This window comes from Callithrix jacchus, chromosome 2, assembly GCF_049354715.1.
Source record: "Callithrix jacchus isolate 240 chromosome 2, calJac240_pri, whole genome shotgun sequence".
Lineage (NCBI taxonomy): Eukaryota > Metazoa > Chordata > Mammalia > Primates > Cebidae > Callithrix > Callithrix jacchus.
In genome coordinates this window covers 130,444,318-130,461,870 of record NC_133503.1, presented here as the reverse complement: position 1 = coordinate 130,461,870, position 17,553 = coordinate 130,444,318, and the positions used below count along the sequence as shown (strand labels likewise).

Below are 17,553 nucleotides of genomic sequence, written 5' to 3'. Positions count from 1 at the left end.
GACATAATAGCCTGAAGAGTGTTTTCCACCTTGGTTCCATTCTCCCTGTCACTTTCAGGTATACCAATCAAATGTAGGTTTGGTCTTTTCACATAGTCCCATAGTTCTTGGTAGCTTTGTTCATTCCTTTTTGTTCTTTTTTCTCTAATCTTATCTTCAAGCTTTATTTTATTAAGTTGATCTTCAATCTCTGATATCCTTTCTTCCACTTGATCGATTCAGCTATTGATACTTGTGTCTGCTTCACGAAGTTCTGGTGCTGTGTTTTTCAGCTTTATCAGGTCATTTATGTTCTTCTCTAAACTGGTTATTCTAGTTAGCATTTCCTCTAACCTTTTTTCAAGGTTCTTAGCTTCCTTGCATTGGGTTAGAACATGCTCCTTTAGCTTGGAGGAGATTGTTATTACCCACCTTCTGAAGCCTACTTCTGTCAATTTGTGAAACTCGTTCTCAGTCCAATTTTGTTCCCTTGCTAGTGAGGAGTTGTGGTCATTTGGAAGAGAATAGGTGTTCTGGTTTCTGGAATTTTCAGCCTTTTGCACTGGTTTTTCCTCATCTTCATGGATTTATTTCCCTTTGGTCTTTGATGTTGGTGACCTTCAGATGGGGTTTTTGTGTAGACGTCCTTTTTGTTGATGTTGATGCTATTTCTTTCTGTTTGTTAGTTTTTCTTCTAACAGGCCCCTCTGCTGCAGGTCTGCTGCAGATTGCTGGAGGTCCACTCTAGACGCTGTTTGCCTAGGTATCACCAGCAGAGGCTGCAGAACAGCAAAGACTGTTCCTTCCTCTGGGAGCTTCGTCCCAGAAGGGTACCTGCCAGATGCCAGCTGGAGCTCTCCTATATGAGGTGTCTGTCGACCCCTGCTGGGAGGTGTCTCCCAGTCAGGAGGCACAGGGGTCAGGGACCCACTTGAGGAGGCATTCTGTCCCTTAGCAGAGCTTGAGTGCTGTGCTAGGAGATCTGCTACTCTCTTCAGAGCCAGTAGGCAGGAAGGTTTAAGTCTGCTGTAGCTGTGCCCACAGCCGCCTCTTCCCCCTGGTGCTCTGTCCCAGGGAGATGGGAGTTTTAATCTAGAAGCCCCTGACTTGGGCTGCTGCCTTTCTTTCAGACATGCCCTCCCCAGAGAGGTGGAATCTAGAGAGGCAGTCTGGCTACTGGCTAGTTTGAACTTCCTGGGGGCTTTGTGTACACTGTGAGGGGAAGATTGCCTACTCAAGTCTTAGTAATGGTGGATGTCCCTCCCCCCACCAAGCTCAGGTGTCTCAGGTCAACTTCAGACTGCTATGCTGGCAGTGAGAATTTCAAGCCAGTGGATCTTAGCTTGCTGGGCTCCATGGGGATGGGATCTGCTGAGCTAGACCACTTGGCTCCCTGGCTTCAGCCCCCTTTCCAGGGGAGCGAATGGTCTGTCTCGCTGGCGTTCCAGCACCACTGCAGTATGAAAAATACTGTTGAGGCTAGCTCAGTGTCTGCCCAAAGGGCCACCCAGTTTTGTGCTTGAAACCCAGGGCCTTGGTGGTATAGGCACCCAGGGGAATCTCCTGGTCTGCAGGTTGCAAGGAACATGGGGAAAGCGTAGTATCTAGGCCAGAATGCACTGTTCCTCAGGGCACTGTCCTTCACAGCTTCCCTTGGCTAGGGGAGGGAGTTCCCGAACCCCTTGTGCTTCCTAGATGAGGTGATGCCCCACCCTGTTTCTGCTCATCCTCGGTGGGCTGCACCCACTGTCTAATCAGCCCCAATGAGATGAGCTGGGTACCTAAGTTGGAAATGCAGAAATCAGCTGCCTTCAGAGCTATAGACCTGAGCATTTCCTATTTGGCCATCTTGCCAGCTACCCCTTAGCTGTCTTTTTCATTATGTTATACATTCACAAAAAGTTATGAGTGGATAAATTAGCTTCTTTTTCAATTTCATCATAATTTTACAAATCACCCAGGTGTGGTGGCTCATACCTGTAATACCAGCACTTTGGAATTAGAGGCAAGAGGAAGGCTGAGGCAGGAGGATTGCTTGAGCCCAGGAGTTTCAGATAAACCTGGGCAATTAAGTGAAACTTTGTCTTTACAAAAAATTAAAAAATTAACCTATCATGGTGGCATGCACCTGTAGTCTCAGCTACTCGGGGGGCTGAGGTGGGAGCATCATTTGAACCTGGAAGGCAGAGACTACAGTGAGCCAAGATCGTACCACTGTACTCCAGCCTGGGTGACAGAGTGATACCCTATCTCAAAAATAATACTACCTCCAGACATCTTTTTTATATAAAACTTTTAATATGTAATAAAAATTAGTTGGACCACCTATTGAATATTTAAATAAATTATAAAAGTATAGATATTAAAGTTGTTTTATTATTTTTTCTTTTAACAGATTAGTCAGTAGAAGAAAAGGAAAAGTTCATAATCTGTCATGGAGCTTAGTGCAGAAACAAGCTGACCTTTCAGATCATTGGAGCAACGAGTTCAATAACTGGTTTTAAGACATCGGGCTATGTAGGAAAAACAGTGCCAACACTTTTGCTTATTTCTTGCTCCAAAATACTTTCCCCATGAATTAAAGACTTGAACATCAAACAGTAAATGCATAAAGAATATACAAGGGATAATTTCTTAAATATAGTTTCAGAATGGAGAAGACCTTTCATTTGTCTTTTTCTGTGTCCCTAGCTGTAGTTTAAATTCTTTTTGGTTTGTCATATGATACTGCTGTGGGACGATATCCAAATCGTCCTCTGTTGTATTTTCAGAATGGTGAATGTCACCATCCTTAAGGGCAGGAATCTGTCAGTGTGACAAGAAAATATGCCTTGGTTAGGCAGTTATTTCTTATCCACCAGTAGAAAAAATGCTTTGGAAAATTTCCCCTGGATTCTGACAAGTTTATGGGGAATATAAATATGAAACTGCTGAGCAGTTTTGCATTTCCCCAGACTTGAATGCAACAGTAGTAGTGTCACCAGAAGAAATAAAAACGTACAGTTTAAGTAACATTAACATTCTGAGCATACTCTTACATCCATAATGAATTTACGTAGGTTATTGGTTTTCAGCCCTTCAGAAAAAGATCTAAGTGTATTCTATTTGCCATTCTTAGTGACATATCTTGGCACTCTTGTGTCTCATACAAAAACCTCCAAAAGAAACAGCAGGGCCTACATATATGAATATAAGTGTTGTGGATGTCAGTGACATTTGTGTATCTTTACAATCCCTTACCATTGTGCTTTTCACTCTGACCAGGCTCCTGAACAAACCGGGGTTACAGATTCCTCCATCAGCCACACAGTCTCTTTGATTCCTTTTTTCAAAATTAGACCCATTTCTCATGCCGCCAGTCTGCTTTCTTAGTCCATTTAACATTCCTGTAATGCAGATAGAGCAGTTATGTCATTTAGACAACAATAGCATGAATATTTTTTGTCTCTGCTCTCTCTGATATTGATGAAAGAATGAAATAGGAAAGTAACACCATTGCTGATTAATTTTTTCATCTGTGTATTTGAGTTAGAGACAAGTAAAAGTATTTTTAGGCTGATTGGAATGACTCATCGCTTCATCTTCCGCTTTTAACTATATAATTCTGTTTTATTTCAATGCAGGTACAGCCTGACTATTTGGACCGGAAAAAATGATAACTATTCCATTGAAGATTTACTTTACATTAGAGACCATTTTGACAAAAACCAAGTTTTCTATGACATTTTGGAACCACAAAACCATGAATTTAAACAAGCCATTGGAATCAAAGTTAATCTCTAAGAAGATTCTCCTCAATTATTTCCGGTGTTTCGGTTTCATAATCCTTCTCTGCATTGGTCTGAATTAATTACCATGGTTATTGGTTTATGTTCAAGTCATCTAATCAAGAAACACTTATTGTGTGCTTACTTAGTGGGCATATGTCCTTATAACAGTGCACTTACATACAAGATTTGGAAAGAAGAGATTTATTTCCACATGTGGCCTAGTCTAATAATAATTCGGGAAAACGATACTCTGCACGCCTTTATAAAAAGTAGTTCTGATAAACTGAAGATAAGGCAGAATCTGTATGTCATAAAACAGGTATAAATCACATTTTCTTGGCACTTGCTTTGCAGAGATTATGAAAAAGATGGCACTTTTCCTTTTTCCTAGAAAACTGGTTATTTCAGAGATCATCAAAAAGGAAGAGGGCTTTTAAAATGTTTTTAATTTTCACAGGGGTGAGCAGCTGTCTCATATCAAGATCTATTAAGCCATTTCCTGAAACTATAAATTAGATAGATCTAGAATTTCCATATGATTAGGAAGCATACTGGTGGCTAAGTATATTTTTATATTTCTTATTTTTATAATATCTGATTTATAGTGAACGATATAGTGTTAGAGAGAAGTTTTAGTCTTTGTAATGTATCATTTGTTTTCCAAGTTTCTTACTGCCACTACCTTCACTCAGGTGCTTGTTTTACTACTAGAATTTTATTAACTACTTTTTTCATGGCTTTATTTCTCACACTCTACTCAGAGATAACCTGAGTTTGTGAGTTTTTCTGCTAAACAAAACTTTCTTTCTTCTTCTTCTTCTTTTTTTTTTTTTGGATGGAGTCTTGCTCTGTCGCTTAAACCTGGAGTGCAGTGGTGCCATCACGGCTCACTGCAACCTCCGTCTCCCAGGTTCAAGTGATTCTCCTGCCTCAGCCTCCTGAGTAGCTGGGACTACAAGTGTGCACCGCCACGCCCAGCTAATGTTTGTATTTTTAGTAGAGATGGGGTTTCACCGTGTTGGCCAGGCTGGTCTTGAACTCCTGACTTCAGGTGATCTGCCAGCCTCTGCCTTCCAAAGTGCTGGGATTACAGGCATGAGCCACTGCACCCAGGCAAAACTTTCTTAAATACCTCTTTCTTTATGCCAAATCAAAGACCTTCGAAGGCTTAAACTCAATTTTACTCATTTTTCCTCTTTCAAGACCCTTCATAATGGAGTCCCACCTGAATGTCAATTTGTTGTGCTCCAACACCGTTCTTCATTAAAAAAATTTATTCAACATCAGTGGTTTCTAGATCTTACTTTAACCATTAATCTTAACTATTTAGTTATGTTCAGTAATTGACTCGTGCATGTTAGCTATGTCTCCTCAGCTAGACTGTAAAATCCTTTATGGCAAAGGTTCATGCTTAAGTATCTTTTACAGTACCTGGCATAGTCCTGAGAAAAACATTCAGAAAAAATATGTGGCTGCTGTAATTTATTAAGAATTATTTTACTAGTGAATGTCCTAAAATATGTAATTTGCTTCTTATTAATCAACCATTTTTATCTCAGAGAATAACATAGTTCTATAGAGAAAAGAACTTCGGTTTTGAATTCAGACAGATTTTCTTTACGGTCCCACCTCTATCCCTTACTAGCTATAGACTTTGGGAAATCTGTAATGCCATTGACTCTAAGCTCAATTGTCTATAAAATGGAGGTGGGGAAATGAAATTTCTCTTGTAGGTTTGTTGTGAGGATTATGTGAGATTCATGTAGTAGAGACATCTAGCTCAATGAGGTAGGGAATGCTCAGTAAAGTTAGTTTCTCTTCTTTTAGATTTATCCTGTGATCATGTCCATTAAGATAGATAGCACTAAGAGATACAACATGAAACATTGTACACATATAAATACTTAAAGACAGTTATGGTATTTCCACTTGCAAATTCAGCTCTAGTCAAGTGAAATGCTTCTTGTCAAATAATACCTAAAACTTTACTATCCATTTTTGTTTGCCAAAGTCAAGGTGCAATTTCATTATGAAATTTTACCAACTGCTATAGAGAACAATTTTTTAAAATTAACTTGTAAATTTTCTACAAAGACCATGCATTACTAAAGGCAAGTGAATTTATAAATAAACTGCCTTTTGTTGAAGTTTGAAGTAAAACTCTCTTGTCCAGAATATCATTTTTACTACTAACTTATCCCACCTTTGATAATATTTTTTTAAATATTAATATGGTAAAATTATATATTGAGAAATCTATAAGCCTGATATCACTTAGATTAATTTTTTTTTTTTTTTTGAGACAGAGTCTCACTCTGTCACCCAGGCTGGAGTGCAGTGATACAATCTTGGCTCACTAAAATCCCCACCTCTGGCTTTCAAGTGATTTTCATGCCTCAGGCTCCCAAGTAGCTAGAATTACAGGTGTGTTACATAACACCTGGCTAATTTTTGTGTTTTTAGTACACACAGTTTCACAATGTTGCCAGGCTGCTCTTGAACTCCTGGCCTCATGTGATCTGTCTGCCTTGGCCTCCCAAAGTGTTGGGATTACAGGCGTGAGCCACCACATCAAGCCTCACTTAGATTAATAATAAAAGGTATGTTTTAAACTGTTCTCAGGAATGAAAACACATAAGAGAATTATAAAATGTATTCTGTTGAAAAGTAAAATTTTAATGGCTATCCATATGAAAAAAAAAAAAAAACCTTGATCCCTACATCATGCCATTTACAAATAATTTGAGATGGATCTTAGGCCAAAATGTAAAAGCTAAAATCTTAAAACATTTAGAAGAGAATAAGGAAGAATGTTTTCATCACGTTGGAGTAGGCATAGGTTTCTTATAACCCAGAAAACACTAGGCATAAAAGGAAATGTTAATAAATAGACTTTGTCAAAACTTAAAACTTCTCATGAAAAGACATCATTGACACATATCTGACAGAGAGTATATTACTCCTGTAAACTGTTAAGAAAACACACACACACACACAGACTGAAAAATGAGCAAAAGACTTAGATACTTCACATAAAAAAAAATTCAAACGGCCAGAAGAATTTGGAAAGGAACTCAACAGCATTACTTACTAAGGAAAGCCAAGCTTCAGCCACAATAAATGCCAGTACATGCCTACCAGAAAGATTAATATTATAAAGACTAAAAACACCTTTTAGGAAAAGAAGGAAAGTTTGGCACTTTGTGATAAAGATAAGTATATCTCTACCTTAAGACCCAGCCACTCTGAATAGCCGTGTACTCAAAAGAGCTCATATGTTTGCATTTAAAGACTTGTAAAAGAATGTTCATAAAAATTGTATGCTTAATAGCCAAAAACTGGAAACCACCCCAACTGTTATCAGCAAGAGAATTTATAAATAATGGTAGATTCATACAGTGAAATTACTACACAGCACTAAAACAGTTTGAACTGATGTGACAATAAGGATGATTATTAACAACAACATGCAAAACAAAAAGCAGGCACAAATGAAAACATGCCATCTGGATCCATTTATATGAAGTTCAAGAATGGTCAAAACTAATATATGGTGCTAGAAGTCAGAATAGTAGTAACCTATGCGGTTCTGTGGGGTATTGTCTGGGATGGAGCATGTTGGAACTTTTTTAGATGTTGAAAATGTTCAGTGTCTTGTTCCGGGGTGGTGGTTATTTTGATGTGTACGTAGGCAAGGCAGAAAACTTACTGAGTTGTAGCATTTAATATTTGTGTATTTTACTGTACATAAATGATATATCCATTTTCAATAATATCTTAAAGGCCTTGATGTACTGAAATGCAATAGAATGCTATGCGGAAACTGAAAAAGTGACCTTTTTTATTTTTTCTGAGACAGAGTCTCACTGTCTTGCCCACGCTGGAAGGCAGTGGAGCAATATCGGCTCACCGCAACCTCCGCCTCCTGGGTTCAAGTGATTCTTCCACCTCAGCCTCCCGAGTAGCTGGAATTACAGGCATGTGCCACCACATCTGGCTAATTTTTTTGTATTTTTAGTAGACATGGGGTTTCAGCATGTTGGCCAGGCTAATATTGAACTCCTGACCTTAGGTGATCTGCCTTGCAAAGTACTGGGATTACAGATGTGAGCCATCCTGCCCAGCCCAACCTTTATTAATATGGGAAGATGTTACAGCATACTGCAGGTCGTAAAAGAGCATAACTGTGTAAAAGTGTGTGTTTTCGTATGCATAGAAAATTTTTGCAAAGAAGTTCAAATGCACAACATAATGGTTAAATGCCATCTATTTGTTGCCTCTAAGTTCATGTCTAGTATATTGGTGTTGATATCATATAGCATCCAAAGGCTGTTTCCCAAAACTGACAAAGCAATCCTAACTCCAAAAGAGACTTTAATAAGAAAATCAATTGTTCTAGCCAGGCATGGTGGTGCATGTCTGTAATCCCAGCTACTCTCAGGAGGCTGAGGCAGGAGAATCACTTGAACCCAGGAGGCAGAGGTTGTAGTGAGCCGAGATCGCACCATGGCACTCCAGCCTGGGCAACAAGAGTGAAACTCCATCTCAAAAAAAAAAAAGAAAGAAAAGAAAAGAAAGAAAATCAATTGTTCAAAAATTCAAAGGCTTTTAATAGAGTAGCTCATTGTCCTCTAAGAGTGGTGTAATTTGTTAATTAGCCAGATATGTACTTATCCAGTGGGAAATGATTAAAAGTAACTTGGAACAGTTTTTAATTTGCTTGTTTATTGGAGTTGGGGTCATGGTTTTGGTTTTTTTTTACCTGTAATTTTTTTAAAAAATTAAATACCTAGTCAATATATAGACAAATGCTGTTTCTCTGACCTTGTTATTTACGGCAGGGTCTGAGGGAGCTCAGGTTCTAGTGTCCTGGTGTTCCGCATTAGTGTCGCTCTCACTCTTCATAGTAATTACCTCTTTATACCCATCAGCCTTTGGTCTGGGGAACCAGCTTGTCCAATCACCTGTGTCTTTCATGAGGGAATCTCATGTCAAGACTTGACAGATCAGTAGGAACTTCGGGAGCAGATAGGAAGGGAAGGGACAGTCATTTAAGCAAGGTCTGATGTGCTGAGGCTGTACAAATAATTCCAAAATTGTCCCTATATAATTCAGAAATGGAGCTTACAGTAGTCTAGTCATGGGAGAGGGACCTGTAAATGATAAGTTGAATATTTGCTAAAAATCCTGTGATGGAACAACATATGGCTTGTGGTGCAGTCCCCGAAGAGACAGCAGTCTGTTTTAATTAGGAGGGAACACAAGCTGTGTCTTAAAAGATGAGTAAGATTCACTGGGTAGACTGACGGGGAAGGACCTTTCAGGCTGACCCACCTGAGCCAGGCAGGAAAGAGCCTGATCAACCTGCTCAGAAAAGTTTCTGGAGGTATCACATTATGAGGCAAGAACCAGATTCATTTTCTGGAGAAAGGAGTTGGCTTCTTTTCTCTTAGGGAGTGGGACTTAAAGTAGTACAATAGTACTTTAAGTAGCGTACTTAAAGTAGTCAGTAACTTTATTATCAGTTTTGAATGTTAGAAAAGTGATAATGATGGTGAGATGGAGGAAATCAGTTGGGAGATTTGGAATCCTCAAAGTGAAAGATGAAGCCCTGAATTAAGGTGACACCAAAAGGGGATGGAGAGACTCAAGAAATAAAGGTTATGGACTGGTGCAGTGGCACACGCCTGTAATCCCAGCACTTTGGGACGTTAAGGCAGGCGGATCACGAGGTCAGGAGTTCAAAAACAGCCTGGCCAATATGGTGAAGTCCGGTCTCTACTAAAAATACAAAAATTAGGTGGGCATGGTGGCATGTGCCTGTAGTTGCAGCTACTCAAAGGCTGAGGCAGAAGAATCACTTGAACCTGGGAGGCGGAGGTTGCAGTGAACTGCGATTTGTCTCAAAAAAAAAAAAAACAACTGACTTTCTTCACATAATTGGAAGAAAGCCACCTAAAACATCATATGGAACCAAAAAAGAGCCCACATAACCAAGAGAACCAAAAAAAAAAAAAAAGCCAGCATAGCCAAAACAATCCTAAGCAAAAAAAAAAAGCTAGAGGCATCACACTACCTGACTTCAAACTATATTACAAGCTTACAGTAATCAAAATAGCATGGTACTGGTACCAAAACAGAGATACAGACTGAGGTAACAGACCGAGGTAACAGAACAGAGGCCTCAGAAATAATGCCACACATCTACAACCATCTGATCTTTGACAAACCTCACAAAAACAAGCAATGGGGAAAGGATTCCCTATTTAATAAATGATGGGAAAACTGGATAGCCATATGCAGAAAGCTGAAATTCGATCCCTTCCTTATACCTTATAAAAAAATTAATTCCAGTTGGATTAAAGATTTAAATATAAGATCTAACACCATAAAAATCCTAAAAGAAAACCTAGGCAATACCATTCAGGACATAGGCATGGGCAAGGGCTTCATGACTAAAACACCAAAAGCATTGGCAACAAAAGCCAAAATAGACAAATGGAATCTAATTAAACTCCAGAGCTTCTGCACAGCAAAAGAAACAATCATTGGAGTGAACCAGCAACCAACAGAATGGGTAAACATTTTTGCAATCTTCCCATTTGATAAAGGGCTATTATCTAGCATCTACAAAGAACTTAAATAAATTTACAAGAAGAAAACAACGCCATCAAAAAGTGCAAAGGATATGAACAGTCACTTCTCAAAAGAAGACATTTATGCAGCCAACAAACATATGAAAAAATGCTCATCATCACTGGTCATTAGAGAAATGCAAATTAAAACTACATTGAGATACCATCTCATGCCAGTTAGAATGGTGATCAGTAAAAAATCAGGAGACAACAGATGCTGGAGAGGATGTGGAGAAATAGGAGCACTTTTACACTGCTGGTGGGAGTGTAAATTAGTTCAACCATTGTGGAAGACAGTGTGGCGATACCTCAAGGATCTAGAAATAGAAATACCATTTGACCCAGCAACCCCATTACTGGGTATATACCCAAAGACTTATAAATCATTCTATTATAAAGACACATGCACACACATATTTATTGTGGCACTGTTCACAATAGCAAAGACTTGGAACCAACCCAAATACCCGTCAGTGATAGACTGGATAAAGGAATGTGGCACATATACACCATGGAATACTATGCAGCCATAAAAAAGGATGAGTTCATGTCCTTTGCAGGGATATGGATGAATCTGGAAACGATCATTCTCAGCAAACTGGCACAAGAACAGAAAACCAAACACCACATGTTCTCACTCGTAAGTGGGTGTTGAACAATGAGAATATAGGGAGGGTAACATAACGCACTGGGGCCTGTCGGTGGGTAGGGGGCTAGGGCAGGGCTAGCAGGGGGTAGGGGGATAGCATTAGGAGAAATACCTAATGTAGATGATGGTGTGATGGATAATCCATGGCATGTGTATACCTATGTAACAAAACTGCATATTCTGCACATCTACCCAGGAACTTAAAGTATAATAATAAAAAATAACAATAATTATAAAATGTAAAATAAAAAAAGAAAGAGAGAATTTGTAGTTGAATGAGTAGTATGTGGGGGAGAGAGGAGTCTAGTATTTTTAGAATGGGTGACAGAGTGTCAGGTAATACCACTGACCATATCACAATGGAAAAGAGCCAGGTGTGGATATGTTTCTCAGTGACTCCTTGATGTTACTTTTACCAACTTGGAAAGAAAAATGAAATCCTATCTGTCTAACCCTGAAATCACTCTAAGATGTTCTTTTTTTGGTATTTAATCCTGCCAGGTTTTTGTTTTTTTTTGTCTTTTTTTTTTTTTTTTTTTTAATTTTCATAGGTTTGGGGGGAACAGGTGGTATTTGGTTACACAAGTAAGTTCTTTAGTAGTGATTTTTGAGATTTTGATGCACCCATCTCCCAAGCAGTGTACAGTAAACCCAATTTGTAGTCTTTTATCCCTCATTTCCTTCCCACCCTTTCCCCTGAGTCCCCAAAGTCTACTGTATGATTCTTAGGCCTTTAATTCCTCATAGCTTGGCTCCCACTTATGAGTGAGAACATACAATGTTTGGTTTCCCATTCCTGAGTTAATTCACTTAGAAAATAGTCTCCAATCCCATCCAAGTTGCTGCAAATGCCCCTAATTACATTTCTTTTTATAGCTGAGTAGTATTTCTCTCTCTCACACACACACACATATCACAGTTTCTTGATGCACTAATTGATTGATGGGCATGTGGGTTGGTTCCACATTTTTGCAATTGCCAATTGTGCTGCTATAAACATGCATGTGCAAGTATCTTTTTTGTATAATGACTTCTTTTCTTCTGGGTAGATACCCTGTAGTGGGATGGCTGGATCAAGTGGTAGTTCTATTTTTAGTTCTTTAAGAACTCTTCACGCTGTTTTCCATAATGGTTGTACTAGTTTAGATTCCTACCAGCAGTCTAGAGGTGTTCTCTTTTCACTGCAGACACACCAACATCTATTATTTTTTGGTTTTTTGGTTGTGGCCATTCTTGTAGGAGTGAGGTGATATTGCATTGTGGTTTCGATTTGCATTTTCCTGATCATTACTGATGTTGAGCATTTTTTCACGTTTGTTGGCCGTTTGTGTATCTTCTTTTGAAAATTATGTATTTGTGTCCTTAGCCCACTTCTTGATGGGATTGTTTGTTTTTTTTCTTGCTAATTTGTTAGAGTTCATGGTAGATGCTGGATATTAGTCCTTTATCAGATGTACAGATTGTGAAGATTTTCTCCCACTCTGTGGGTTGTCTGTTTACTCTGCTGTCTGTTCCTTTTGCTGTACAAAAGCTCTGTAGTTTAATTAAGTCCCAGCTATTTATCTTTGTTTCTATTGTATTTGCCTTTGGGTTTTTGGTCATGAAATCTTGCCTAAGCCAATCTCTAGAAGGATTTTTCTGATACTATCTTCTAGAATTTTTATAGTTTCAGGTCTTAGATTTAAGTACTTGATCTATCTTGAGTAGATTTTCATATAAGGTGAGAGATGAGGATCCAGTTTCATTCTTCTACATGTCGTTTGCCAATTATCCTAGCACCATTTGTTGAATAGGGTGTCCTTTACTCACTTAATGTTTTTGTCTGCTTTGTTGAAGATCAGTTGGCTGTAAGTATTTGGGTTTATTTCTGAGTTCTCTATTCTGTTCCATTGGTCTATGTGCCTATTTTTATACCAGTACCATGCTGTTTTGGTGACTATGGCCTTATAGTGTAGTTTGAAATCAGGTAATGCGATGCCTCTAGATTTGTTCTTTTTGCTTAGTCTTGCTTTGGCTATGTTTGCTCCTTTTTGGTGCCATATGAATTTTAGGATTATTTTTTCTAGTTCTGTGAAGAATGGTAATGGTATTTTCATGGAAATTGCATTGAATTTGTACATTGCTTTTGTAATCCTGCCAGTTTCTTAAAGACCATCCTTCTCTCCATTGCCCCCTCTTAGTAATCTCTACTACATATTTGAATGGTTTCAAGGCTGGGCACGGTAGCTCACACCTGTCATCCCAGCACTCTGGGAGGCTGAGGTAGGAGGATCCATTGAGCTCAGGAGTTTGAGACCAGCCTGGGCAACATAGCAAGACCCCATATCTATGAAAGACAAAAAAATTAAATTATTTCATAATATTAAACAATAAAACTATCCACCCAATTCCACCTTCAGAGTGGAGAGAAAGTAGGCAGGGCTTGAAAGGTGCTCACACAGCCACCTGTCCTCTCAAGAGAGCTACCTTTGGTTTCTACATTTCTGCTTACCAGAGGAACCAGTCTGACTAAATCTGGCAACTATGGTGTTCTGGGTTTGATTGCTATTGTTGAATCTTCACTGAAGCTGGTCATTGTCCCTTTCTTCTTTATCCTTTCCTTGGAGTGAAATAATATAATCAAGTTCAAAAAATTTAATTGAAATATTCAGTGTGAGAGTCTGTTGCCCTTTGTCAATTCAGGGGCTAAAGAAAAAACTTTGGATTAGAATAGAATGGGCTCTTCAAGCAGCCTGTGCAGCTCTGCCCCAAATCTGGGCTCCTTCAAGGAGTGTTTCTTGACTTCTCCAGGCAGACATGTGGACCTTATCTCGATGCTGCTCCCTGCAATGAATGTGGGCAAGAAAGTCAGGCTGAGTGCAGTGGTGCGTCCCTGTAATCCCAGCTACTCAGGAGGCTGAGGCAGGCAGATCGCTTGAGCCCAGGAATTCCAGATCAGCTTGGGCAATGTACCAAGACCCTGTCTCAAAAAAAAAAAAGTACCTGGTGATGCACCCCAATTCTTCATTCTTGGGGGTTCTGAGCCCTTGATAGTCCTGCCTGTGTGTAATTGAGATAATCTACATTTGGGTCTGGCCATGAGAGTGTAAGGGGGTGCCCATTGGGTTCCTCAGATTCCACCCATGCTCCTTGTAGCTCCTATTTTGTGGGTTCTGTGAATCACTCTAGCCATGACCCCTTTATTGCCTATGAAGGAAACTGGAATGACCAGGTAGTTATCTCAGCTTCTATCTCAGGGGAACTACCATGGTATCCCTCAATGGAAGTATTCTTCCCTTAGGTGCTAAATTCTTGATATCAGTAGGGCTCAGAATTGCAGGGGTAGGTTAGCAATTTTTTAAATTGACAACAAGATCCTTTTTGAAAGTTTTCAACTTCAGTCATTTCTTTCAACTTTTTCTGCTAAATGTGGAACAGGTAATAAGTAAAGATCATCTTAAAGAACTATCTATTTTAAAAGACTTTAAAGAGTATTCAGTAAATGGAATCTTTTATGTTGAATCTCTGATTTAACATCTCTTCCATGTCCATCTTCTCTCCTCTTTCCAAAAATGGTGATTCAGGTCTTCCTAGGACAGGCTTTTCCATAGATAGACAGCCCCAGTAACTAAGAGAGAACTGAAGTATTTCTGTAACTTAATTTTCAAGTTCTAGCTTATCTTTATTTGGAGGACTCTGAGTAAGTCATTACATTGGTTCTTTTAGTACCTAAGGCCAGCCATCTAATCTCAACTGAGTCTTTTTATCTCCAAGCTAAGCAACAATTATTTTACTTATTTAAAAATTTTTTTAGATTCTATCATTTTTCATCTTTCACTGCATATTCTTTAGTTTAAGATGTGGTACCTAGAATTAAAAACACTTTCATATTTGATCTACGAGTGCTAAGATTCAGTAGTAGACACTGATTAAATAATGTAGTCAGACTGTTAGCATGCCCAACAAACCTGCATTACTTAATTAACTGCTGTTTTTCCCGCATTGTTTCAATTTAGGATCTTTAAGATGGAAAGCATCCCTTCAGTGATTATGGGAGACATAAGAGAAAAATAAAGGTTTTATTGTTTATAGGTCCTGGGGTACACTGCATACCTGGAGGCCACATGCAGGGATGTCAGGAAGTGTATGGAGACAGAAAGGAAGAGACCTGTGGGCCAATGCCTTTGTTGGGTCCAGGGTGTTATCCAAACAGGTTTCCCAAGGGGAGTTTGAACTGGTGGGTGTAAGGTAAGCAGGAATGGGTTCTAGGAGGTCACACAGTGACTAAGAGGTGGCTGCTATGGCACATATGAACAATCCATGTGGGGTGTGAGGGCCATTGGGACCATTAAGCAGGCTGCATCTAGCCGTTCCACAGGGAAGTCACCAGAAAGCAGTTACATAAGGTGGATATCTGGATCGACCACACTAAGGAACTAGGATGCTTAGGTTTTGGTTTTGATTCATTGTTCCAGCTAATCGACATTCTTTTGAATTGTTTTTGTTATTTGTTGTGTTAGCTGTTCTTCCCAGTTTTTCCTTTCCTGGTCTTGTCTTTAAGAATGATTACCTGAGGTCAGGAGTTCGAGACCAGCCTGATAACATGGCACATGGTGAAACCCAGTCTCTACTAAAAATATAAAAATTAGCCGGGTGTGGTGATAGATACCTGGAATCCCAACAACTCAGGAAGCTGAAGCAGGAGAATTGCTTGAACTCAGGAGGTGGAGGTTGCAGTGAGTCAAGATCACACCATTTCACTGCAGCCTGAGCAACAGAGGAAGACTCTGTCAGGAAAAAAAAAAAAAAAGGTAAACATTCAGCCTGGGCAAGGTGGCTCACACCTGTAATCCCAGCACTTTGGGAGGCCAAGGCAGGAGGATTACTTGAGGCCAGGAGTTCAAGACCAGCCTGGCCAACATGGTAAAACCTTGTCTCTACTTAAAAAAAAAATACAAAAATTAGCTAGGCAAGGTGGTGCACATCTATAGTCCCAGCTACTCAGGAGGCTAAGGCAGGAGACTCTCTGGAACCAGGGAGGTGGAGGTTGCAGTAAGCCAAGATCTCGCCACTGCACTCCAGCCTGGGTGACAGAGCAAGACTCAGTCTCAAAAAAAAAAAAAAAAAGAATGATAGACATTCAAAGAAGGTACACAAAGAGACAGGATGTCACCTTGAGGAGGCCAGTGGGCAGCGCAAATAAATCTGGTGGGTTTGTGATGGTCATCATCTGGCCCTCCTGGAGACTTAGAAATAGGATCTGAGGAATATTGGCATAAGACTATATAAGCTCAAATCTTAATGTGCTAAGAATATCATCTTCCATTGCACTGTCTTCTTGTTTTAAAATCGAGGTGATATGGTTTGGCTCTGTGTCCCCACCCGAATCTCATCTTGTAGCTCCCATAATTCCCAAGTGTTGTGGAAGGGACCCAGGGAGAGATTACTGAATTAGGGGGTGGGTCTTTCCCAGTGCTGTTCTTGTGATAGTGAATGGGTCTCAGGAGATCTGATGGTTTTAAAAGTGGGAGCTTCTCTGCACAAGCTCTCTCTTTGCCCGCCACCATCCATGTCTTGCCTTCCGACATGATTGTGAGGGCTCCCAGCCATGTGGAACTGTGAGTCCTATTAAACCTTTTTCTTTGTAAATTGCCCAGTCTTGGGTATGTCTTTATCAGCATAGTGAAAACAGCCTAACACAGTAGGCTTAATTATTATTCAGGTATGGTAAGGCCAACAGATCAAGAGACAACTGATATTGGCTGGGTGCAGTGGCTTGTGCCTCTAATCCCAAAACTTTGGGAGGCTGAGGTGGGTGGATCACTTGAGTCCAGGAGTTCAAGACCAGCCTGGCCAACATGGTGAAACCGTATCTCTACTAATAATACAAAAATTAGCCAGGTGTGGTGGCTCACACCTGTAGTCCCAGCTACTCAGGAGGCTGAGGCCAGAGAATATCTTTAACCAGGGAGGCAGTGGTTGCAGTAGGCTAAGATCACACCACTACACTCCAGCCTGGGCATCAGACGAGACTGTCTCAAAAAAAAAAAAAAAAAAGAGACAAAAAACTGATATTGAAAAAGAGTTTGTTGTGCTCAGTTCCCAAGAGGAAATGGGGCTGGTGGCGAGGGTTGTGGGGGCACACTATGCAGCACCACATGGGAAAGCACCCGGGTTGGTCGGGAGGCAGAAGGAGCGAGGGGAAGGGTGGGCAAGGGCCTTTGTCGTGGTTTCAGTGGGAAGGAATGGGCAAGGCTCGGTAAGCAGGTTTCCCGTTGGCTAGTTGAATAACTTCAGCAGGCTCCAGGGTGTGGGAGTCGTCTCTAGGTGTCTGGTTCCCAGCCCTAGGGTAATTAGGACGAGGGATGGTGACCCAGAGTGTGAGAGCTGGGATGGCGATCCAGAGTGTGAGAACCCTACCAGAGCCTGATAAAGGAGGTGTTTGGGGAATGGGCTCTGGATTCGTTGGTTTGCATGTGGAAGGCATGCTCCTGGGGTGAGCTGTTTTCTATCTCTAGGAATGAGTTAATCCTGGGAGGGG

At 40.1% G+C, this 17,553-nt stretch overlaps 1 protein-coding gene across 6 annotated transcripts in view; it reads left to right on the top strand.

The window, feature by feature from the left end:
* The window catches only part of FAM151B (family with sequence similarity 151 member B), a 65,169-nt gene extending 59,260 nt beyond the window's left edge, over nucleotides 1-5,909 (top strand). For 5 of the 6 annotated variants that reach the window (XM_008991893.5, XM_008991891.5, XM_035291320.3 and 2 more), the window contains one exon: nucleotides 3,603-5,909. In XM_008991893.5, the coding sequence (XP_008990141.1) occupies nucleotides 3,603-3,762 (160 nt within the window). In that variant the 3' untranslated portion in view covers nucleotides 3,763-5,909. Of the gene's footprint in view, nucleotides 1-2,374; nucleotides 2,497-3,602 lie in introns of all 6 variants that reach the window. The other variant, XM_078365276.1, reaches the window with a different exon arrangement.
* Nucleotides 5,910-17,553: the final 11,644 nt, after the last annotated feature.